Source organism: Triturus cristatus, chromosome 7, assembly GCF_964204655.1.
Source record: "Triturus cristatus chromosome 7, aTriCri1.1, whole genome shotgun sequence".
In the NCBI taxonomy this organism is placed as follows: domain Eukaryota; kingdom Metazoa; phylum Chordata; class Amphibia; order Caudata; family Salamandridae; genus Triturus; species Triturus cristatus.
Window position 1 is genome coordinate 1,656,775,419 of NC_140590.1, and position 26,578 is coordinate 1,656,801,996.

Here is a 26,578-nt window from a genome sequence, read left to right on the forward strand (position 1 = left end):
CTTTACTCCTGGATGTTATACACTTTCAACATAGTTTTGATGGCTCCCCTGTGTTAAAAAGAGTTACTCAAGCGCTTGGGGTCTTTACATTAGTGTATCTCAAAGGTGATCCTGGCCAAATATGTAAAAGGGTTGTAGGTTATCAGCAACAAAAGTTATTACACACAACCACATGCAGCCATTTGTAGACTGTATTACCTTTAGAGGAGTTTTACGTCTTTCAGTGTTGAATCTTAGTATTTTGAATGCCATTCTATACCCAAAATCTAACTAGGGGTAAATAGCTGGAATGGTGGTTAGCATCGTAAATCTCGAGTGGGCAAAGCAAGGGGTGAGGAGTTGGCCTAACGGCTAGGGCGGTCGACCTTGAACTTGGGGAACTGGGTTTGAGTCTCGGCAACAACGCTGAACATCCTGTGAATCTGGGCAAATCACTTAATCTCCCCGTGCCTAACAAAAAATGAATGTGTCCTCATGTAACACAACTGGTGCTATGTAAAGCGCTCTGATACCCGATGCCTTCTTAACATTTGTTAAGAAAAAGTTGAAAATGACAATAAACAGTTTTAAAAAAAAAAAGCTTGATAATCTGATGAGGGGTGATATCCCGAAACCAGTCCCATGATGCTTGTTTCTGGCCCGGAGAGGACCCAGCTTGGCAGTTCGGGCTGGACTGTTCCCATGAGCAGCTGAGTCAAGACTGATATGTATATGTCTGGGTCCTGTGGTGGCGTAGTGAGCAAAAGAAGGATGGATTTAACCCAGATCTCTTGACTGGGGGTGAATGTTTGCTTTATTCAGAATTCCATCCAACATTTGTTGCTGCAGCATTTTTCATCCTAAGTGCGATGGGTATACCCAGACGTGGGTCCCTTACTTGCTGTGCCACTGGATTCAAGCTAGCCTGGCTGATGAGGGGTGATATCCTGAAACCCTTCCTGGGATGCTTGTTTCCAGCCCAGAGAGGACCTGGCTAGGCAGTTCGGGCTGGAATGTTCCCATGAGGAGCAGTGTCAAGAATGATTTGCATATGGCTGGGTCAAAACTGGGGTGGCGTAGTAAGCAAAATAACGATGGATTTAACCCAGATCTCTTGACTGGGGTTGAGTGTATGATTTATTCAGCATTCTGTCCATCATTTGTTGCCAGCGCAGACGTGGGTCCCTTGCTTGATGTGCCACTGGATTCAAGCTAGCCTGGCTGATGAGGGGTGATATCCCGAAACCGATTCCAAGATGCTTGTTTCCAGTCCAGGGAGGACCCGGCTTGGCAGTTTGGTTGGACAGTTCCCATGAGGAGCAGAGTCAAGAATGATCTGTATATGGCTGGGTCCAAGCTTGGGTGGCCTAGTGAGCAAAAGAACAATGGATTTAGCCCAGATCTCTTGACTGGGTGTGAATGTTTGATTTATTCAGCATTCCGACCATCATTTGTTGCGGCAGAAGCTGTGTTTCTGTGCATCATGAGCCCCCGTTACACATACAATGCATGTGACATTTAATACAGTAGCACAGCACAAATAGATGTTGACAAGGAACCGGGCTCTCAGAGTTGGCGTTCTGCCTATATGTTGGAGATGAACCATGGATTTGGAAGAAAGCCATTTTGTGGTGAACTGTAAGAAAAGGGAGCCACACTGTCTAGTGTGGAAATGCTAAATCTTTCAATAGTAAGCCCCAGAATTAAGGCTCCAGCAATTATACTTTAGGGAGCTAGCCTAACATTAGCACCAGTAGTTCCTCTTTGACTGAAGTACTTTAGGACCAGTTCGACTCCTGAATTCTGTCCAGGGTTACCAGACTTTAACTACAAAATACCTGCACACAAATGTGCATGCTTTTTTAAAACGAAGCCTGTCCACCCATCGACTGTTCATTTTGTGCGGTGAGGTTTTTGTTGACTTTAGTTTTGACTTGATTTGTGCATTCTGAGCCTCCTAGGACTGTATTGGAGCAAATGCGCTGGGTTGGGATGGGCATTTGCAGCAGCCACATGGGTGGCTACTTCTGAAACAAATCTAGATCATGCCGACAAACTTTTGGCACCTACCGGATCCCAAATGGAGCGTGGCCCAAATGCAAATGAGGACATCCCTTTGCTCCTACGCCTGAGCCCCATTATAGACATGGGCACAGGGGCAGGGAGGCCTTTGGAAGGTGTATTCATCGTACACAGTATAGGAAGGGGTGCATAGTAAGTTTGGTCCTGAAGGTGGTCCTTGGGTAGGGCACTGGGAAATGCAGGCCCTCCCAGGTACTTCCCTTCAGGTGGGAGGAGTTTCACACTGGGTGTCTAAGCAGGGGTTTCCCCCGTCCCCTCACTGATCTTGCTGTTCTGAAAATGTCAATTTGCTAGCCATCTTTCAGTGCTGCGCAGTTCCCAGCTCTAGGGCAAGTTGTGCCTGCCCTGTGACAGCACTTTTTCTGTGATATGTCACACTATTGTTGCTGTGCTCACCTTGTTAAGCCTGTGAGAGACAGTGGGATATTGTCAAAGGCAGATGAGGAAACTCAAACTTTTTCCCAAACAATAACATTGGCCTTAAAGCCCCATTGTTATTTAATTTATAGTTTCTTGCCAGTTAAGCATTTCAATTATGTTTGGCGCTCCATCTGCAGGCCCAAATAAAGCTGTCATCTTCTGGTACTTATATTGTCCCTAATTTTAGCTGCTTTACTTTCACACCTGCAAATAAACAACTATTCTTTTTTAAATTATATAGTCATAACATTACATTGAGTTTTGTTTGTGTAACCACTTTTGTCGCATGATATCTGAATTTCCTTAGGAGAGTCAATAATAAAGGGAGACCATTTAGTTGTCCATGTTAAGACGGGTACTGCTTGAGGGCCTGTGACACCAGTGGTAAACAACAGTGTCCGCCACTCATACTGCCTGGTGCCACTGTCTATGCCAGGATGCATAAGAAAGACTTCACATTATGATAGAGTTTTCTAGCCGTACCTCTATCTATCTATCTATCTATCTATCTATCTATCTATCTATCTATCTATCTACCTGTCTATCTACCTGTCTTTATCTTTCTATGTATATTAATTGAGCTGCAAAACTGAATAATAGGCGGGTTTATCAGCACGTTAATGCAAAAAATACTCTAGTAGAAAAAAGTTTCAAAATTATCTGTGATAAAAAATAAAAATGACCTCCATTTGGAGCTGAAGGAACAAAGAATTCAGGTCAAAGGCATGGCATGTAAGGCATGGCATGTATGGCATGGTGTCTGGGATAAGCTTACTTTTCCTTCCATCTGGATTTTAGTCTATTCAACTCAATATAAACAAAGATAAGTTCTCCCTGAGTGCATATTTTATGAAGTATGAAAGCCCAGGGTGTAGAGTGTTATCCTGGCACTGTTGAGGTCAATGCTCACCGTAGCTCTGAAGACTATTCTGATCCTTGCTTGTCCGCTCGTCTTTGTGTCTCTTCCTGCTGGGGCTCCATTGCATAGACTTCTGTCAAGAAGCTGCCTTTTCTCCTTCTGTGAAGGGTGGCAGTGGCATTGAACACACGCTGATTATTAGGGGCTGGGCCAAGTCATGGCACAAGTTGGGGCTCATGGTTTGGCTGCAAAGACCCACTTTGTTCAAGGTCTAGATCTTTGGCTGGGATTCTACGGAGTGCCAAATGGCCTCCAGTTTAGATGCATTTTGGGATGGAGTGAAAGGAAGAATATTAGGTAACATTTGATTTGAAAACTCTTTTTATGTCATTTTCAGTTTCCTATAAGTCATTCATAGCCTGCTTTCTTGTCTTCTCAGGGAGATGCTGGACCACTAGGCCCAGAAGGACCAGCGGTGAGTAGTAGATAAACTGTGGCGCCAACTGGCCTCTTGCATGCTGGTGTTGACCAAGCGGAGCTGTACGGGTTCTGTGTGTGATGGAAGATTAAACTGCTGTTGCCTGTGCTGTGCCGGTGCTGTGTGAGGGAACCTTGCACTGCTCTTGCTACTGCCTACACTGTATCTTTCCTGTATATCAACAAAGCTTGCACTGTTGCTGCATTTGCTATGTCTGTTCTAACTTTGGTGAGCTTGCACTACTATTAGTGCTGTTGCATATGTATGTTATGTGTGTGTGTGTTTATGCTTCTTACAGAATACTTTTGTAGTGATATGTTATGTATGTGTATTTAAAGCTTGCACTGCTCATATCTACAATGTACTTGAGTACATGAGTGGAACTCACACAAATGTTTTCTTTGCGGGACTTACTTTGAGAGTTTCAGAATGTCGTGAACTTCTATTCCCCGTGTTGCACCTCCTTTTGTCTGTGTGTGTGTGTTAGAAGCTTACGATGAGGCTGCCTTTGCTATGCCTGTTCTGACAGGAGTTAGTCTTGCTAGGCTACTGACTGTGGCGTATGTGTACTGCTTCTGAAACTGCTCTATTTGTTGTATCTGTGAAGCTTGCACTTTTTCTACCATTGCTTGGGATGTATAAGAAGTTTGCAAGGCGGCTTATAATGCTTGCCCAGCCAGGACAGGCTGCTCTGTTGCTGCTTCTGCTGTACCTGGCCATTGCAGTGAAGAAGTTGTATTGTTGCTCCTTGCTATGGAAGTGTTATGTGCAAGGGAATCTTTATCCTTCCACTGTTAACTTCCCATGCTGTAACTGTTAAAAGCATTGCTACTGCACTGTTTGAGAGAAGCATGCACTATGCTGCTTCAGGTGCTATAGCTATTCTACGTGATTGAGAAAGCAGCTTGTGAAAAGAGAATTAATCTCTTCTTGGTGTTAGCGCTAAGTCTTTCCTTTCTCATTGTATTTGCAGGGAAGGGGCCCACCCGGACCAGCGGTAAGTAGGTTTGACTTATCAAAACAGTGAGGATGACTGTTAGCAGATATAATATTATTTGGGAGCTCATTTTGTGAGACAGAGTAGATGGTGCCATGGCATGAGGTGCCAATCTGACTCTTCAATCCTTCATTTGAAGAGCAGTGCCCTTGTGGTCCATCCTCAATGAGGGCATGATGGGTGCCATATCCCTTCATACTCAGTTCAGCCAAATAATGATCCAGAGCACGACATGTTGCGATACCATCGACTTCCAAGAGACCGAGACTTGTGCATTGAAACAAAATTCACCCAACTCATCATAGAAGGGATTCATTTAAGAAAAAATAAACATCAGATACTCTTGGCCATTCCTAATTTGAAGTGCTGGTTAGTTGTTATCAAAAGTTGAGCTTTAGGATATAAATCCATGCAGTGAGACTCCTTTTTACTTTACAGGTAGATCTTAATGCTGTAAAATATGCTTGGCTTTACAACAGTCACAGTCCTTATTGCCGCATTCAACAGCACTGGGAATTCCAGTGGGTGTAGGAATTAACCAAGGTGTATCTTTGGTCCAGAGCAGCAAGAAAGGGTAAATAAGTAGTTGGGATCCAGGCTAATGGAGTAAAAATCTTCGTATTAACTGAAGTCTCTTATATCACTTCATCTATGAAGTCACAAATTTCCATGACGTTGCTTTGCACGAGTCACAGATTTGTCCCTCAAAGACACCTCAAAGGGGAGGACTGTAGCTGGTAGCGCTCTGTTAGCCCCCATGTTGAATCTGTTTCAGGTTGACCTCTCTATATGTGATTTTACAATTTACTCTTCCAGGGCAAAGCAGGAGCCAGTGGTCTTCCAGGCGGGAATGGATTGCAAGGTCCTATGGTATGTTACTTGTGCATTTCGTGTTCTGAGTTTATGTGACCTAAATGCTCTCTCACTGTTGGTGGTACCCACAATTTATCAGAGCCCAACTAGGTGCACCTAAGAAGAAACCTAGAGCCTCATTTAGAGTAAGGTGGACAGTCTGCCGGACCCCAGTCCTCCATTGATCTATCAGATGGTCACAGCAGCTCTCCTGAAGGCACCAACATTTTGCTGAGCAGGCGCCATGTTTAAAGCACCAGTTCAGCTCAGATTTTTTTTTTTTTAACTCCAAAAATATGAGTTTATTATTGAAAAACAAAAGGTCATGCTATGAATTTTCTCCCAGCCAGTGAGGGTTATTTCTTTGGTTTCCTGTTCAGGATTTTCCATGGTGGTCCCAAATAGATACAAAATGTACAAAGGAAAATCTTTCCACAGTAGGGTTCACATTTTACCGTTCATTAATCAATGGCCCAGTAGAGGAAGGGCCGTCAGTCAAAGTTTTCCACTGGTGAAGCCATCAGAGGCTCCACTGTCGGATGCTGTTCCCCCAGACCTCAAATAGAACCGGGGAGTTGTAAGTCTGTCAGACGGGACATCTACGCCTTATTGGTGGATGTCGCGTATCCGCCAAACTCTATATGATCCCATTGTCGGATGTTAGGCATTAACAAATTAGTTTGGGCTAAATTAAAAGAAACCTAGACATCTTGTAAAACCTCAAATATCCTACCCTGGTTTCTCCATACCCTCTATCACAAGTGATTGCTGATAATCGGTACCATCCTTATGAGGAGCCTTGAAAACAACGCTTTTGGCTCCTAATTATGAATGCCATGGCCAGAATACCAGGAGTCTCTAAATAAGGTGGGCATTGCGGTAACCCCAAGTGCGAATTTTCCCGGGTGCAGTCCAACATCTGATAAAAAACCAAAACCTTTTCTATGTACATTTTCCAACTGATAAAAAGCTGAAAGCAGATGGAAAATGTCAGGAGAAACTGAACCATATTTGATAAAAGATTACAGTCGGACATGTTATTGTCTGTTCCAGGCTCTAGACTTGTGATGGCCGGTAACCGGGATGTCAGAGAGTCTTACAGAGGGATGGCGGGGAGTACCGAATACTGTCTGCAGACGTTTCTTCTGGCCCTGGTGTCTCCCCCTTTGATACTGGGTATCCTGTAATGAGGGCCTAAATTTGTCTTCATTTTGTTGACCTCCGATAGAAATAGAAGATCCTTCCACCAAATATTTTGAATTTTGGGACCTTCTTGATCACGCTGTCTGGGGTGCTACAGTGTCCCCCAACTCTTTTTTATTTTAAGTTGTTATGCAATTCATAGATCCTTTAAAATGGGGTAGAATTATACAGTACGGGTGCCTTGGTGACGTAGAACTAGTAATTATGTAATTTTTGCTTGATATATCACATTACTCATATGTTTACACAGTATTTATATGTTTGTAAACTGTAATTATTTGCCTTGTTTTTCCTGAAAAAAGGGTCGATGACACATACTTTATTCAGGGAAGTGTTTATTTTTCATCATCATGAGAATTCCATTTAATCAAAGTAAATATCTTTACCCTGTTTCCCTGTTAGTTCCATAGTTTTGCCCATTGTTTGGGATGGATCATAACCAGGAAGTTGCTTTTAGCAAACACAACTGAATCCCGCTTAAGACTTTGACAGACCAAATCAGTGAATTCAGTTTCCCTGGGAGGTGGGGCAGCTAATGACTGGTCACGAGGTCAATATTATGTTCTGTTTCTTGCAGGGACCATCTGGCCCCCCTGGGCTTGCAGGACCCCCGGGCCCCCCTGGACCACCGGTAAGTCTTGTTATGAGCCTGTAAAATTAAATGAGCCTATATCTCGTGGGTTGGGGGTGCAATGGCAGGATTGTGATGTTAGAGATATATTTTCACACTACCTAGAAAATAAGGAGATTGGAACCAGCTGTGTGCTCAGAGATGACGCCCTCTGGATTGCCAAAATGGCGGTCCTTGAACTATGTGACTCGTCTGTTGCATTTGATATAGTGAAAAAATATCCCTATAAACAAATTTAAGAATATTATTGGAACACCAAAAGAAAGACTTTGGTGTTTGTAATGATTGCTGCATAGCCTAAAGTCAAAATTCTAGATACCCAGAGTAATTAAGCAGAGCTGCATTTTGAAATCTCAGGCAAGATATAAACGCCTTATATTAGATGCATCACTAATTTAACTTGAACTTTAATCGGAAAATATACGTATCCAGACTAAGTTAATATTTATTGAAGCAAAGACTTGGCTTACACACCAGGCGGTGAATGCACAAATGCCAAAATGCTACTCCATTCAAAAGTTTAAAAAAAATTATATGTACATGTGCTGGTAACCCAATAGTGAGGCATGGAATGTTGCCACCATTACCTTTGAATTGAAATTCAAAACTCACTTGGAGTCATTACGTGTGGGCTGATCTACTGAGTTTATAATCATTCAGTCAGCCCCTTTTGATAATCAACAACCATCGCCTTAGGTTCACGCTCGACACAAAGTTCTTCTTTAACCACACAGGTTATTCTAGAATTCAATGAAAGCATTCAAGAACTGATAGAAAACACCACCGACAGGCAGCTCGAATAGATAGACATTTTCAAAGATTTGTACTTATTTACCCATATGCCATGTGCAGCATTTCTCTGAATTTGTACAGAAATAGGGCTCCGTGACTTCAAGAAGGTATACACAGGAATTATGCTGGTCATGCTTCCTTACCTCATCTAAACTCTGTTAATGGTGATGTCTCTTTTATTTAAAGAAAAAAATAATTGCATTACCAGAGAATTCAGTAAAAGAATCAAAACCCAAGATTGTAACTTGCTGCAAAATTGGTCTGTGAGCAGTGAACCAGAGGTTAGTCCACAGCATATGGGGGGGACATATGACACTCTGCCTCTGAAATGTATCTATTTCGCAAGTGTTAGTTTTACATGAGAAATGCACGATGTAAGCATTGCTTCTATCATTGTTACTATAGTTTACAAATATATATAGTTTTAATCTGAGCAAAGCACGGCGCTCTGTTTGTTAGTTGGTGGTGTAGACCACAATTCCTGAATTTTTTAACTGAAACTCAACACAAGGCATCGGATGAAGGTGTATTTTACATCCTGAGCGTCTGCAATTATTGTGGATGATCGAACATTTGAGATGGTTCGAAATTCAGCACATCAACCCAAAGAGACTTACTTCTTATGCAGACACTGCACTAGTTTTTAATTAAACAGATCACCCTGTCTCAGTGCATTTGAGAATTTACCCTTTTAATTTACTACTATATATGTTTACTGAATACCTGCATCCGTTGTAAACAAATGAATGCCCAAGTTTTAATGAATTGAATTGCAAATTTGACAGTACTGTCCTGTCGCGATCCAGTAATTGCACTGGGAAGAGCAATGATATAATGTCCCTTTGGAACTCTAGTGCGGCTATTACAAAGGCCCTCAATGCAGCAGCAAGAATGTTAACAGATGTTCCTAACCTGAACAATATTCATCTGGCCCTCTGAGAACCTCAACAGCTGCGGCTTGATGCAAGAGTCACATAAAAGTAGCAGTAAGGAGCGCTTAAATATTTAAATAGAAGAGCCACACCTGATCTTCACTGCCATGTTTGGCGAGCAGCCTCAGAATATTTGGTCCCAATCTACAAAGCTCAATTTGGTTTACAAGGAAATGTTCCTTTTCCTGTGCCTGCCAGGAATCTACAAAGACTGCAGACTTGTCCTCCACTCGTAATTCCCGCTCAAGGGAAGTGGGCAATCCAAGACGTGGTTTCAAAGATTGGGAATGCCCACAAACATATACGTTTGAGGGCATTTTCACATTCCTCCTGCTCCTGGTGGTTTGCGGCACAAATTATTTATGTAGGTTTGTAGCAATGTAAACATAGTCATTTATAGCGCACTCGCATAGCTGGGAAGCAACAGCAAGTTGTATAAAGATACAATGAACGATTCAGGATTATGTACATTTAGGACTGATAACATTGTATGTTGGATATTTGAGATGGAATTATTAGAAAACAATCTTTTTATAAAGGCAGATACGTGCCCAGCAGAACAATTGGAACTCGGTTGAAATAATGGTGTATCTCAGACATGGAAGGGATCTTGGTCTGCCCAGTGAATCTGTTTCAGCTTGTTTTCTTTTTCTTTTCTGGCAGGGTCTTCCGGGCGTTCTTCCTGATGGCACTGGAGATCTGCAGGTACATCATTTCTGTGTTCATTAAATGGCATCTACTTCTGCTTGTACTCTCAGTACTGCAGGCAGGGTGTGGGGAGTTGAGTATCTAAGGCCCTTGGTGAGAGTCTGCACCATCTGCTTATAGAACTAGCCTCTTGACTGTACAGACACCTTCAGCCTGGTGCACCTTCTCCCAGCTAAAGGTAGCCTAGACTTATCAATTGTACAAGCACTTTGTGGGGTGAACGCCTTGTGTAAATCAAGTTATTAACCAAAACTGGGTACCCTGAGATTAATTTCTACACCTTGGGCTATCTTTGGTTCATGCCAGCCCACAAAGCCTTAGAGCAAAAGTCATTCATTGGGTCTTTCTTTTGATATAATGCTCTTTTTTATTGACATATCTTATGTGCTGCATATTATTACCATCCGCTCCTTGTGCTCATTGTACAGAGTCCCATAACACAAAGGTATATGCAGCATACATTAACCCACTGAGCTGTCTACCAGCAGTCCTTCTCAGCGAAACACCTACAGCAAGTAATACATTCCTCTTGAGTAGAAAAGTTGTGAATAAACCTTCAACATCTCTGCATTTCTTTCTAGTGTCCGGCAATATGTCCTCCCGGTCCACCCGGCCCTCCTGGCATGCCCGGCTTTAAGGTAAGTAAGCCTATCACATCTCATTTAAATGGCTCTCAGCTGAAGGCATTGTTTTCATAGGATGTTATTTATATACCAGTTTTCCTCACCAATGGGAAAATCGTTCAGACTCAGTGCTCATTGGCATATGTTCTAGTGCCATTTAATATTAAATGCCATTTGTAGTTCAGTAACACGATCCATCTGAGGTTGGCACAGCATCAAACCCATCGATCATTATAAACATTATGTAGGGTCATTGTGCCCCTCTGCAAACCCACCCCTTCCACAAGCATTCATTGTTTGGCACTATCCTTTCTATGACGGGTTTTGTTGGATGACATCACTGTATGCATCGGAATATTTGGATTGTTGAAAGCATTGTTTCGATGAAGGCCTTTGGGAGGGTGGCAATATTTCACCCATGAAAGCATGGTAACTCTGTATCTAAGACTCTATTGGTTTAATTGACACTAGTGTACTATGCCTTGGTTGGTTGCCACCATTGTTGTATGAAAGCATTTGATTGGCTGACATCATTTTAATGTGAAAGCACTGGATTTGATGGATTGGATGGCTTATTGTACTATAAACGCGTTTGGTTGGCTGACATAGTGTGAAAGTATTGTATTGGCTAAAACTATAGAACTGTAAATAAATAAAAATATAGGTGTAGTTGACTTTACTTTTTCATGAAATCACTGTGTTGACTGAAATCATTTTTGTATGTAAGCATTGGGTTGGCAGACAATGTTGAAGTTTGAAAGCATTGGACTAGCTGGCACTATTGTATTGCGAAACGTTTGGGTTTGTTTGTTCTATTAATTTAAGAAAGCATTGAGCCAGTTGGCACAGCTCTATTATAAAAGCTTTGGGTGGGTCAACGCTATTATATTATCAATCATTAGGATAGTTGACATGATTTTTGTATAAAACATTAAGGTGGCTGGCACCATCAAAGCATGAACACATTGGCTGGGCGGACCCTGGTATACTAAAATGTACTGAGCTGGATGACACCATTAAATGATTAATGCATTGCGTTGGTTGACACCAATGCTCTGTGAAATCAGCTGATTTGTTGACACAATTGTACTGTGAAAGCAACATGTTGGTTGAGGCCCCTGTATTATGAACTCATTGGGTGAGTTGGCACTAGTCTGTCTTTGAAGGCTACACGTTTGTTTGATCCATTTGGCTATGAACGGCTTGGTTTAGGACATTGATTTCTTAGCATATAGGAACACCTCTTAAGCTATTCAAAAGCCAAGCTCTGCATCCACCTGTGGGATTCTTGGTTCATTCTAAGTGGGCTGTTGTGGGCACTGCCCTATATTCCCATTGCAAACTTGAGGCCATCTATTCAGCATGGACAAATACCAGAAACAGTAGGCATGTTCACTGTTGGCATTTCTTTTGTATCTTAGGGACACACTGGTCACAAGGGAGAACTGGGCGAAGTCGGAAAAGATGGTCAAAAGGTAAGCTTTTCTTTTTTCTTAGCAACTTCAAATCAACACTTGACTAATGAGAGTTCTTTCATCATCTGTGGCACAACCTCTCTCCATGCTATGGACAGTACATAATTTGTAACAAAATAAGTGCCCGGTCACAAAGTTTTGTTCAGCAGCCAGCCAATTGAAGTTCAGGGTGGCACATACTAAGGCTGTGTTGTCTTGGTTCTACCTTATGCCCCTTTAATTCCCCCCCCCATCCTCGCTGCCTCTTTATGTCTCTCTTACAGGTTAATTTTCACCCCTGCATTCTCCCTTTACAACTGTTTTTCCTTCTTTCCCTCCTTTCTTTTTTCCCCCTTTCATGTTTTTCTTTGGGTTAAAATTTATTGATTGAAAATAAGTGCCGGTGCCCAAATATAAGTGCAAGTGGGACCCACGTGCAACACTGGCTCAAATTAGGCACTGGCTATGGTCTGATTCCCCGTTTCTCTATGTCGATTTTGCTGCCACATCATCATTTGATTTCTTTCCATGTCATAGATTGACTCCTTATAATGTGTTAAATAACCCTCCACCTGATAAGGTGGCTTCCATCTTGCTTATAAATGATCATCTGCCCTATGAGTGTGTCCCTATCATCATCATAAGTGTTAATGGAAAGGGCCCCCTGCTACGAATAGGGAGTTACTCTAGGCAGGGAAATAATACACAGTGTAAATTTCTAGGGCAACTCAGAATAAATACAACACTAAATTATAACATTTCTATTATATGGAGAGACACAGGCAAAAATGTTTTTTTAGAAAAATACAAAATATAGTTCTTTATTGAAAATGTTATATTAAATATATATTCAAACAATACAATCTTAAAACAGACCACAAGCACACACCATCCATGTAATTATTTATACTAAGCAGTCATAATGCATACATCACGGGCACAATAAACACCTGAAATGGTTGTGATTCAAAACATTATGTACATAGTCAGAAGTTGTATATTGCCATTATGATATTGATTTAAACACTTTTCCTCGGTGAGCCTGAGATGCAGGCTTTTAGTTCCTAAATTCGTATCTGTTTCACTGAGTGGCTGTAACTCCAGATAATTTCCTACGCGCGTTTCGGCATAAGAATGCCTTTTTCAGGAAAAGCCACTGCAGATACAGACAATATCATATACTGTGGAAACTGTCCGCCTGGACACTCCAAAAATACGCGATGTCCTACTTGAAAGGGAAACATGCCCTGATCTTCATTAAAGTGGACAGGGTCCACTTAAAGGCTGCCTTGTACTGTTTTTTAATGAATTCGGTAGCCAGTTTCTTGAGACCTTCATTGTGTCTATCCGGATGATTAAGCTCTCTGACTCTGGCTCCTACAATGAGGTATTCGATATGCCTCGAGTCAACCACGTCAAATGTTGATAGATGCAATACGCGTGGTACAGGAAGCCGGATGATTCGGTCATCATAACCAGATTTCCCTTGTCCTCTAGCTTACATCCGCATTAGTATCTTGGAATGGTTCTACACACACATTCAGTAAACAACCCTGCTTTTTAGGAAATATTAATCAACTTCATAGATCGACAATTCTTCACTGTGATCAGTTCTTTTCCCCTCTGCAGACCTTCAATTTACTCTTCAAATAGAGTTTATTTCTCTCCCGCACTCTTCCTAGCTTCACCAAACATCTACAGACCAATTAATCGAACAGCACCAGTTGTTTGTGGGTGTATTGAAAAAAGGGAACAGTTCACTAAATAACAGAGTCATTTGTTTACAGAAATCATAAATTGAAGTGATTTATTTTATACGTGTTCCTGTTTTTTAGGGTGATCCTGGTCCTCCAGGACCTGCTGGGATTCCAGGAAGCGTTGGATTACAGGTAAAAGAAATTATTGAATAATGCAATACCTTGTCTCTGAATCCCAGTGTTGGGATTTTCTGTGTCAAATATGTGCAGTATTCGAATCATTCTTAACTGAGCTTGTATCTGGACAGCAGCACATTATTAGAGGCTCCTCCAGGGTTCACTGTCAGGTTTTCCTGGAGATCATGGACTTCACCATGGAACACTTGCTGCACTTTCTTAGGCTGTTCTGAGCACAGAGGCAGGTCAAGCCTGGTCAAACCCTAAAAGCTGTGTTCTTCCAAAATAATGGTCACACAAGTACCCTTCCTGCTCAGTTCCTGTAGTGTATGTTGGGTGTACTGTTTCTCTCTTGATGCTAATAGTTTAGAGTGATAATAACCACTAAGTGAATTCCCATAAAGGAATCAATGCATGCAAGTGTGCTCTATATGATGAGAACTATATTTAACTTTTTACACCCATTTAAAGAACATGCTGAAACAGTGGTACCCATCCTGCCCCCAGATGATGCTCGGGACAGGTCTCACGGAGATAATGCTTGGAGGTGATGAAATACTTAGGCCTTGGAGTAGTGTTGTAGTGATCCAGGAATGTGGAATTTGGGGAGATGTTCTCAGTGACCCGCGATAGGCATTTCCCGAGTTTGTTCCAAACGGCTGCAGTTTATGGATATCGGTGCCACTCTGTCTCCTTCCTCATGTATAGTGTGCAGTGGAGAGGTTTCACATTGCATTGCATCCTCACTTTAACCACCAAAGTACATGTGTTATCAGGTGGTGGATGCTGTAATTCAGATTACTGGTCTGCAGGCACATGGGAGATGTAGAAAGCCACATGCCTCTGAAAGACTGATGCGACAGTGAAGCAACTTTTTCGGCATTAGATGTTGCCTACCTGACATGACTAACTTTGCCATAGAACTACCATTCATTTAGGCCCACCTACCCTTTGCCCTGTCTTCGGTATGGCACAGGACATCTCCTCCAGCTTGGACTCTGACAGCTCTGTAATAGACAGAATCAGTATTTTCTCCCAGAATTTCATGTATGAAACTCTCTTAACTAAATGGAGGTGAAATGGATCTTTGCGACTGGGTCTGATAGCACTCGGAGATTACAAAACTGTTTCTGCACTCAATCACCTTTTGCATTTCACAATCACGTCATTTAATTTTGCTTTTTAAAAAAAATTTAATTTGTTGTTTTTTGTTTCTTTTCAGGGCCCAAGAGGTTTGAGAGGCCTAATTGGCCCACAAGGTGCTGCTGGAGACAGAGTAAGTTGCCTGAATTCAGCATCATAATTGTCTTTTTTGATAATTTTTACTGGATTCATATGTTTTATATAGATTTAATTTCACCTGGAAATCCAAATCAGATGTTGACCTCTCTGATCTTGATTGTAGGGTCCGACTGGCTTCCGAGGTCCCCCGGGACGTCCTGGACCACCAGGAAAAGCTGTAGGTATCCTGCATTAATTTTGCGATTTTCATCATAATGTTATTTGAGTTGTCTGACAGCTTTGTTTTATCACAATATTTCAAGCAATTGGTATGAATACATCATTTCTTGAGGGAGACATGGTGGAAAATCTAGGTTAAACAGCTAGCTGCAGCTCCCTAATAGCCCTGGGCAGAAGGGCACTGGCTTAAAATAGCCAAGTTTCAAAAGGGTGCTCTAGCAGATCCTGTCTTGTGGAACTGGTGGCTTTTGTTTATATTATCTTTGATTGCCTTACATTTTTTTTAAATGGAAAAAGCTTGTGAAACAATACAGCAGTTATTTTATTTGTTTACTTTTGTGCATTTACCCCTTAAAGCTTTCTGAATCTTGACCATTGACGAGGCTGGACACGTCAGTCACAGTTTCCTTTCCAAAGTCTTATCCTATTGGTCTTGATAGACAAAGCCATTAATGTATCTGTTTCAAGGACACCTCTGATTTGCCAGGCTTGCGGTGCCTTTGCAATTTACTCTCTCATTTCGGAAGCTGTACACAACAGTACATGACTTCCATCGAGTGATCATACTGGACTCCCCCACAAACAAAACCACCTCCGCAAGTCTGCTAATCCCTGTTTTACCAGGCTGAGTAAAATCAAACCGTATGAGACTGCTTTAATGTTACCTCCTATAGACATCACATTCCAGCCTTTCAGTAGCTAGCGCACAGTTGTATTGTTGCCATTTGTATTTATATTTTTTTTAATCATTTCTGTGTTGGTTTTGTATCTGGAAAACAATAACTCGCCAATCCTGTTGCAAACAAGTGACATATCAGAAATGTTGGTAACAATCTATAAGCGTTTACAGGAATTCATCATGTTCACTGTGAGATCACAAACACACATTGTAGCATCTCCTGAAATCTGTGACACTATATACACACTACAGTGTCCCATAAACTTTGTGGCCACATGTCTATCCTGTAAAAACAGAGGTACATTTTGACATGTGTACATTGTGACATAAATGCACAGAAACATCACAGGTAATCATCGAAACAAACAGTACAACTTGACATCACTTGTAGAATGTGGGATCTCTGGTACTCCATGTCGTCATACACTGGGACATCTAAATATGGAATCTGGAGGTTAAATTGCCTTTAGTGATGAGGGTTTGGCATAGGTTCCAAAAGGATCCCTCATTTTAGTACTGTGACCCTGTGGAATTCACACTCCATGACACAGTGCCACTGTTAACTTAAACTATGTCATGTCACTCTGCGTTCCCCCATGTTTCCCCCTTATGCTGTTTTGTGCCACATTATGGCCTCTGTGCCATACCACCTCTTGTCACCTTATGCCATGCCACTTTTGTACTGCAGTTTGTATTATATAATGTCACTCACTCTCTCTCACTCCATGTCGTGAATTTGCACCCTATGTCCCTCTGTCATGCAGTGCCACCTGTGTCATCCCATATTACTGTGGCTGCATTCTGTGCAGTTGTAGTCACCCATTGCTACCCAATTATCTTTTCATGTCGGTGCCGCTAAATCCGATCTTCCACGCCACGTGCATCTCTCTGCCTCCTCATGCATTGAACCAGTGTGATGTCATGCTCACTGAGTGCTCTTTGTTTGATCCTAGGGAGACCAAGGAGAGAAAGGACCCTCCGGCTACTTTGGACCCAAAGGCGATCTTGTAAGTGAAATAAAAAAATTAGAATGATTGCATGAGAATGTGTGGAGATGAGTAGAAGGAGACTGATGGATGGGTGATCTTTGGTGACAACATTAGTTCCACAGTGAGAGCTAAGAGCAGAGGTAGAGTTTTACTTCCAAACCGCGTGACCTTCTTTTTCTATTCGCCCTGTCATCTTGGCTGCTCCCTGAGTGCTTCTGAGTGCTTCTCGTCCCATCAGAGAACACTTTACTGAGCTGTGCACATGCTGGTCTCATCAAAGGGCAGCTTGTCTAGCTGTCCAGTCAATATCTCCTTACCCTTCTTCCAAGTATCCGGTGTCCACTGGTTGCTGCTGGTCCCTTCAGAGTACAGTTCTTGAACGTGTACAGCAAATTCATCCATTCTCTGGCTCTTCGAATGGTGATCAACGAGCAGCTACTTCAAGCACGCATGGATACTTTCATTTTAAGGCTTCTATGTTAGATTTGCATGTGTGCATCATCCTGCCCTATGGTTATTGTTCTAGACAACATTAAACCACTCTTTAAAAATCCACCCTGTGAACATGAACTTCAAGCAAATATCTCAGAAAGACCCTTCAGATTACATTAAGGGTAGCCTTGCAGTGACTTCAGAACATATTCAGTCACAGGTACAAACAACTTTAGTTTTCCATCGGGTGTTGTACAACCTCAATGGTAACACAAAAGAAAAAAGGTTTGTCAGTAAATCTGAAGCTGTGTGATCAAGTTATATCAAGATGTTTAGGTCTGGCTTCACAGTGCAGCTGTCTCCTTCACCTATTCTTAACAATTATTTAAAATATACATAAAGTGTCCTCTGGCTCTGCCCAAAGAAGTATTTTTTTTAATCTCACCTAATGCTATTATTGGTTTTGTGCACCATGCCAAAGAGCTTCTGTTGCAATGCATCAGGTTCCATTTCCATCCAAAAAGTACACAGAATCATCACAGATTGAATCTGTTATGGCACAGAGGAATTTTATAAAGAACGCAATCATGTTTGACTTTGTTTTTTCACTGCACAAGGATGTTGATAATATTTTAGTCAGTACTCAGAACGCAAGCCAGGCCTATGGAATTTGCTAAGGATTGCTTGTACTTCTTCCTGTAAGGGTGGGATGTGATATGGAGAATACCCCATTCTTCAAGCACTTTCAATGTCATAACACGTTTTATAAGAACAGCAGGTATAACATTTGCAATAGGTGTCTTTCTCCATTTTGCAAAGATCCGAACAATGATTCAGTGTCTGGCCAGCAAGGCAAATTAGGAAGTGAGCCCTTCAATGACAAAAAAACACAGAAGAAGGGAACACCAACGCTGGAATGATTGAGGGCCCAAAGAATGACCAAGGTGAATTATGACTATCCATAAAGAGAAAGGCTGCAGCAAATTCTAAATTTGTGAAAGGTCACCCTGAGCTGCCACCTCGAAAATGTAGTACCCTTCAAAGTTGCCAATTCAAATGCCTTCACAATTCCTCAATGGTGCTTTTTTCTATACATAAACATAAAACATCCCAAACGCATCTCCTACACATCCAGGTAAAGTCTAAATAAACAGATTTCCACCTCATCGCTAAGAAGAGAATTGACACTGATGCTGCATTTGTATTTAACCTATATCTTGATGGCAAAACCATTGGTGGCATCCATAACCCCTCAAACAAAAGAGCTGCAAACATCAATATTGAAAATGCATCTCCATCAGTATCAAAAGTCCTAAAACCCTTGTCTGAAAGACCACATATAGAATAGATGAGCTCTGTTTTTGAGAAATAAAAGGATGGTCTGACAGGAATGCTCCCCCTAGGGAATCACCCATCTACCCTTATGGAAATACATGAGCTTCTAGTCTTCATGTTAATGGCACACAGAGAGGGATGTTATGCTGGGACATGACATTATACAAACCATTAACTCCTACAGCACATATACACTGAACACTACTTTTATTCGGGGTTGTCTTTGCACCCATGTTGGTCCTTACAGAGTGACATAGTGGCTTACAGTACCCTCATACCCTCATGTGCAGGATAGCGGCCAATTACAACATACTTAGTGACAATTTTAGCACACTGTAGCTTTCTGATAATTACCATATACAGATTATGGTATCAAATGTGTCTCTGCCAGTGATTAACTACTTCACTGAAGGAGCTATGAACATGCTTCCAACCCAAAAGTCTGGTTTCTCTTTACTGGAATAGCCTGGTCATGTACACACTTTAATGAGTCTTCCAAGAAACATACTTATTAAATGGAGTTCATGGTCAGGCCTTAGCTTTGGTTTCCCTTCTAGTCACAATACAATACCTTCTGCCCACACATTCCATCAGTGCATCCCAACAGTAGATTGAATTCTACATTCATAATGGGATATAGATTAAATACCAGTCAATAATGCTACATTCTTCTTTATGACAGCCTTAGTGCACCCTGATAATTCTATTGCTGTGTGAGTTGTCGCTGAGTGATCTATAAATGTACATATAAATATCTATGGTGTCAGTGACTAAAGCTCTGTATTCCTATTCGGCAGCAATAGTGTGTCTCAGAGTGCCCTGTGACTATGAAAGCATAAAGTATGTGTCTGTGTGTATGTTTATTTGCATGTCTGTGAGTGCGCACCCTGTTTGTTTCTGTGTCCATAAATGCCTTACCTTGTATTCTCTAAGTCTCCATGGGATATTATTGTTGCTTTGTATTCCTCCAAAGCAGTAGCTTAGTGAAATACTACTGGTCTGTAGTTGTGTATGAGATAGCTGTTCTACGCTTATATTTCACCTTGTGTGAAGTGTGTCAATAACACCCCATTTTCTCCTTAGTGAAGGTTGTGAGATGCAGTGCCTTCCCACTCTGTTTCTATGAGATGTCAAATGTGTCATCAGATAACAATGGGATGACTGACACAGCAATGATTTGGGAGACCTTAGTAACCATTCAAGGAAGAATTATCTCTTACACTACTAAAGTCAATATAAAGAAGATAGACCGTTTAACTAAAACAAGAATATCTGCAGAGGAGATAGAAAGCATATATAGTAAGTCATTCAGTCCAAAAGAGAGATAGAAAGAGATGGGCAAAGTCCAAAAGATATTTAAAACTTTATTACATTCACCAAGCTATTTTCAATGCAGCCACTGTGGGACAAACAAGCTATGAAGAAGGGGATATTAATTAAGAAAAGAGAGTTAGAAATCAGATCTAGAAAATAAAAAACTGGGATATGGTATTTTAACTAAGATTACAGTGAAAGTAGCCAAACATTTTAAAAAAATAACAGAAGAGTTTACCCATGGAATTTACAGTTCACTGAACGGGAAATTCTAGACTGTTTGGATAATTAGCTATTTCCGGACTTTCTGAAGAGCAAACCGACATGATTCTGAAGAAGAAATGTTAAAACAATTTCCAACTTACAGAATGATGAAGCCAGTGGGTGTGATGGTCTCCACATAGAGTTCCACAACATGTTTGCATCACTCTTAATAACCCCTCTTAAAACATGTTTTAATCATATTCTGACAGAGGGGAAGCCACCATCTCCTTTGAATCAGGAATTTTAGTCAACTCACTAAAGCTAGAAAAATCATCGAGAGAAACATCTACTTACCAACCTACTATATCTTTAATTAAGGATTATACAATCTTAGCTGAACTCCTTGCCAAATGAATTTTGAATTTTTTAGATATATTAATGCATTCATACCAGCATGATTTTATTCCCAAATGCAATATAGTCACAAACACTCTCTACCTCATGCAAGCTACTGTCCGGCTTCAAGTATAAAAAAATCGACTGCTCTAATACTACTTGACACTTAAAAGGCCTTTGACCTGGTGGGGTAGGAAAATTAATTTACCACATTAACACATGGGCTTCCCATCTCTCCCCATGAAGTTGATAGTAAAACAAAATATTGGTACAAATAGTTTTATTTTTATAAATTCCAAAAAGATTGAATCAGTGCCAATCACTAGGGGAACTTCCCAGGAGAGTCCCCAGCTCCTATTCTTTTTTGTTTGCTATTTGTAATAGCCCTTCGCTCGGCTTCACATATACTAGTGTTGTTGGTAGGAAAAGCTATGCTGAAACTATATATGGACAGTATGGTTCTATTTATAGAAGCAGATCAGGTAAATATTACTCAGGCACTTTTGTTGATAGCTACATTTTCTAGTTTGTGAGGCTACTGCATCGATGCCAACAGGACTGACATTACAGATTTATGCTACTGTAGAGGTTATTATGGAGATACTGCAGTATGATTTGCTCAGAAATCCAAAGAGGTATCTAAAAGCTTGAATCACAGAAACATTGGAGGGGCTATAGAACAATAATTTCAACCCATAATTAAGCACAGCTTTCAGAATACTGGAGAGATGCCAGTACTTCTCTGGCTGAATTGCTTGGTGAAGATGTTTAGCCTCTCACTTTTTATACTCACCTTTCCACTAAACCTTGTAATTTAAAACCTACATATTTTTCTGAGATCGACAGAGTCGTTACCAAATTTATTTTCATAGTAAAAGAACAAGGATTATTATGGCTAGTATAGAACAAAGGAGAGTGGACTGTCTCTGTTCAATGTAAGAGGATTCTATGAGGCTACAAGTTCACAATATATTACAAGAATTTCTCTTGCACTGAAATCATCAGTTTGTGGATAATTGACTAATTACAAGAATGCTGTCAAATTTAAATATTGACCCTTTTTTTCAAACATGTGCGGAGCCTAAAACTGATTTGATAAATGATACTGGGAGAGATATAGAAAAGATGTTGAGCACTATCTCAGTGCAGGAACATACCTATTATACATTTAAAAACTACACTCTAAGAATTCAAAGAATTTGGTCTCCCGTTGGAGGTTGGCATTCTTAAACTATGGGAAGAAACAAATATGAGGTCCATTACACTTTTTATTTACTGATGGAATTGTTCCCGGGATCATGTGAAGATCTTGTGGTTGGAATATATGCCAAGGGGGACAAATATCTTTAAACAAGATTGTAAATTAATGTTTATGTGGATGTTAGTTGAACAATCTTCAATCATCCAAAAATGGAAAGAAAGGGAGCCCCTGTCTTCATCCATTAAGTTAGAAAATGATTAGGAATGAGGAGATTAGAATATAGTTTTGCTAAATGTATTGGCATAACTGATGAATACAAAAAATATGGAGTACATTTGATGAATACCCATGATATACATATACATATAGTCTTTGTTGGAAACTTTCAAACCGGAAATATGAGTCAGTTTAATCTTGTAAAACGTTGTGGTAAAAGATTCTGAATGCATTTGCACTTTGGATGGAAGAACAGGATGCAGTTTAGTAAAGACTTTTAGGTATGAGTTTTAATCCAGTAGTTGTAGATGAATAAATTCATGTATTTATGTACAGTGAATTGGTAAATCGAATATATCTGGTTCATTTTCTTAATGCTCTGAAATCAAAAAACAAATTGTCATTTGTATCTGATCAGTCTCTTTGAATATTTGTCTCCTGTGCATCTTTTATGTCACACCCTAACCCTCTGCATTTCCCCAGGGCAAGCCAGGTCCAAAGGGGATTACTGGTCCTGGAGGACCCATCGGAGAACCAGTAAGTCATTTTCTATTAATAGTTGGTCATAAATATTTACCAACGTTTTTGTTACAAAGCTTTGCCACATCCTCTTACCATCATAAAGTAAGAAAGATTGAACAGTATCCCAGAAGTATTTGTAGTAACAGTAAAATCTCTGCACACATGTTGTATATTTGTTGTCCACATATAAGGCAATACTTATCATTAGAAGGCATGTGCTGGCACTGTCATCAGTCCAGGAGAATTGTGTCATGTCTTATAACCAGGAATGGATTGTGCAAACCTACTCAGTATTCCAGGACATGTTCCTGGCAAAGGCATGGGCTGATAGGAATTTAGCAACAGGAAATGAGTGGTGAGTATAATCTGCTAAAAAGGAGTGTGCTATAAGTTGTTCACAATAAAGGACTGTTTTTGGACTTATCTGCAAGAAAGGAAAGTCCACGATCTGTTCTCCATGGAAGGATAATCTGGGACTCACTTAGATGGAATGTGTTTGTTACAACTCATCTGCATTAAAGCAATGTACTGGAAACTGCCTGTAGAGAACTGGTGTTTTAGGAATAAACAAAGTACTTCTTTTTTCATGTTTTTATTTCAATTCTATTTGAAAACAGTCATAAATCAGGCTTATGTAAATCATTTTGAAAAGAACAACATTAAAATGTGTATATGATATTTATTTGATATATATGATAGCTGAGTTTCCTGGTTTGCGAGGCAACTGCATCAACGCCAACTAGATTGCTATATATATATTTATATATCTCTTCAAGCTCAATAACGTCCAAATGAGCAACATACTCATCCGCTGGTGCCAGCGTGGGGGGCTGACGATTCCCCGAATTTCTCTTGAACACAGATTACGCTGCTCTCCAAGAACTCAATTCATGTGTAGTTTATTGCATATGACAATCGCACTGACGTGTTTTGACCAAACTGTTCTTTGTCACAGACTTGTGATAAAGACCAGTTTGGTCGAAACACGTTGGCATTCTATACATGTATTATATATGCATGTTTCAATAGATAGACAGATAGATTGATATTTTCCTTTGAAAATATTGTTATATTTTTACGATTCTCTTGCTCAGCCATACAACATTTATATTGTGACTTTTGTGAGAATATTCACATAGGACACAAGAGCCCACCCTGACAACCTGCTGCTGACATGTTTTGAGAGAGGTGGTTGTAGATAGACCTGCCACAAAGAGTCAACAGTGAGAGGCAACTTTTTTGGCACAGCACAGAGTGTATTATACACAACCAATGATTCTCTGAAAACATTCACATCACTAATTAAAACGAGATGGGAGTAGGCAAAAATAAAAATAAATTGAAACTGAAATATTGGATAGGCACGTAAATGTAATCCTAGTGTAAATGCAAAGAATGAGAGGTGGAGGCTAAGCAAAGTGTAGACAAATACATGAGTTGGGAGTTGGTGAACGGTCTGCACTTATGGTTTGCGACTAGAGAAGTATGGTGTGATTTTGTGAGTGGACATAGGGATGAAGATTGGGAGGTAGGGGTGGAAGGTCTAGGTTGGAGTTGAGTTTGGGTAAGCTTTTGGTTGAAGTGGTGTTGCAGGATGGACATGGGGAAGGGTTGTAGATTTTGATTTGGGGGTACAAATAGACTGCAGTTGCATTGGAGATAAGATAAATGGAGGGATGGGATTTGTGGGCCTAAGGATGGGGTTAGTATTGAATGCTTGAGGTCAGGTGAGTGTTCATGCAAAGCCTACACAGCATTGAGTTGCACATACCGAAGACGTCTTCCCTGGTAGGTGAGATACTATGCTGTAGACTTGATAACTTGATGCTGAAGTATTATATTTCAAAGAAACAAGGGAGACCCTAGGTATCCAAAGGACCTGGGGTAATTATTATTATGAAAGAACAGTAGTCCCTAGATATTTCGTTTTACCTTCTCTACCTAGAGACTGCTGTTGTTTCATAATAATTTGATGCTGGAGGACGCTTCAGTTGGGAACATGGGTTCAGAAGTATTTGCAGTGTTTGCATAGGCATAAGATGGGAAAGTGAACTCTGTTTTCTAACGGCAAATGTTTTGTCATATTCCAGGGCATACCTGGGCATGATGGCCGCGATGGCACACCCGGAATCGATGGTGAGAAGGTTTGTAATCCCACATTTATGCCCTGTAGAAAGCTTACTGTGTTTTTTGAAGTCAGTAGACAAAAAATATAGGGATGCATTGGGGGACGTAAAGGCAAGTGTGGTATGAGAATTAACCTTGATTTTGCTGTCCATAGCCGATTTTATTTTTTGCACACTTCTCAATAGCTGTTCCTGGAATTGCAGAGGTTGAGAAGCCACTAGGCAAAATAGGAGATTTTCCATTAAGCTGGTGAAAAATCAGTAGGTTTCGGGCAAAGTCAATCACACTGGCTTTTCTCCAGATTTTGTCATCCATACTTTTGCCTCTAAAGAAATGTAATGCCGGTGGAGGGAGGTATTCTTTTGATAGCTGAAGAAAATGCCTTTCTGTCCTTGCATATGTCAGTGTTGCAGTTACAATAAGTCAGGAAAAATATCAATCAATATATCTATAGCCATTGTGCTGCCAACCTTACATTATCAACTACATTTCATCATCACTACTTAAGTTGCATGTATGTTAACACAAGACCAACGCTATTGCTAACTCCTTAAGATAATCAATTCCTCTAAAATAAATTTAATTGCAACCTCAGTCACTAACTCCAACCTCAACCCCAATACCTACATCTAACCTAACCATGGCCTCTGACCTTACCACAAATCACCAACCCCTAATGCCAGTTATTAAGACACACCGACCCCTATTACTAAACATAACCACTATCTGTAACCAGTATCCCTAATTCTAACCCTATCCAAACCCTTCTTGTCTTTTACCTATTCTCAAACCCTAATTCAAAGCCTAACATGAACCCCTATCCCTAGCCTCAGCAACCTCCCTTAACCTAAGCAGATCCTCAACCCTAACCCCAATGCTTAACCATAATCCAATACCCTAATCCTAACCTCAACCTCTAACTGCAACTTCAGCACTAGCCTAACCTTGACCCTAAACCGAACCCTAACCCCAATCCTTAACCCTAAACCCAGCACTCAAAAGCAAATAACCCTAACTCCTATTTCTAATTCTAATATTGCCCCAGCACGTAACCCTAAGGCCTGTCCAAACCCTAAGCCTCAAATATAATACTAACCCCATCTCTAATTTCAGCCTCTAATCCTAGCCCCTACCCCAACCAAAACCGTTCAAATGAACCCCAACCACTAACCCTCCCCGTAACCCCAGCCCCTATTGCTAACTGTAACTAGGGCTTAAGTAAGCAGCGGTACAAAGGAAACATGGAGCACATTGGGTTTCAAAGTACATATGGCAAGAGGCATACATCACACAGAAAGCATAGGGGCAGAGAGGTGAGAACAGCAGAGGACACAGACCACAGAGAGCACAGCACGATGCACAGAGGCCACACAAGTTATGCAGGAAATTGAGCACACAGAAAGCAGATGGCGCAGGGGAAGGATAAGCACAGGGTGCAGAGGGCACAATGTACACATTGGACCACACGGCACAATGCACAAGACGGGCAGAGAGCATAGGGAGTGCCTTGTGCATATTGGGAACTTCAAACAGGATAGGCGTAGAGCAAAGCGGGCATAGAGGGTATAGTGGTTAGAGGGAGGTGCTGATACCCTGGTAACAGGATCTGTTTGTGACTTGCCATATTGTGTTTTTCACAGGGAGATGCCGGCCGAATGGGTATCTCAGGCGAAAAGGGACCGAACGGACTTCCAGTAAGTAACAGATCTATTTTTAAAGACTCGTTTTTGGCCAGGTCAAGAGCACTTTCATGTTTGTTCAAGAGAGTCAAAAAGAAGAGGAGGAAAGGGGACCTCATTTAAAGGGCACTCTGAAATC

General features: G+C 40.9%; 1 protein-coding gene across 1 annotated transcript in view; it reads left to right on the plus strand.

Moving 5' to 3' along the window:
* The window catches only part of COL9A3 (collagen type IX alpha 3 chain), a 193,883-nt gene that overhangs the window by 58,727 nt on the left and 108,578 nt on the right, over positions 1 to 26,578 (plus strand). Inside the window, exons 6-19 of the mRNA XM_085619726.1 lie at positions 3,780 to 3,815; positions 4,792 to 4,815; positions 5,632 to 5,685; positions 7,448 to 7,501; positions 9,889 to 9,930; positions 10,515 to 10,571; positions 11,978 to 12,031; positions 13,846 to 13,899; positions 15,107 to 15,160; positions 15,290 to 15,343; positions 16,978 to 17,031; positions 22,595 to 22,648; positions 24,724 to 24,777; positions 26,401 to 26,454. Coding sequence (XP_085475852.1) covers positions 3,780 to 3,815; positions 4,792 to 4,815; positions 5,632 to 5,685; positions 7,448 to 7,501; positions 9,889 to 9,930; positions 10,515 to 10,571; positions 11,978 to 12,031; positions 13,846 to 13,899; positions 15,107 to 15,160; positions 15,290 to 15,343; positions 16,978 to 17,031; positions 22,595 to 22,648; positions 24,724 to 24,777; positions 26,401 to 26,454 — 699 coding nt within the window. The remainder of the gene's footprint in view (positions 1 to 3,779; positions 3,816 to 4,791; positions 4,816 to 5,631; positions 5,686 to 7,447; positions 7,502 to 9,888; positions 9,931 to 10,514; positions 10,572 to 11,977; positions 12,032 to 13,845; positions 13,900 to 15,106; positions 15,161 to 15,289; positions 15,344 to 16,977; positions 17,032 to 22,594; positions 22,649 to 24,723; positions 24,778 to 26,400; positions 26,455 to 26,578) is intronic.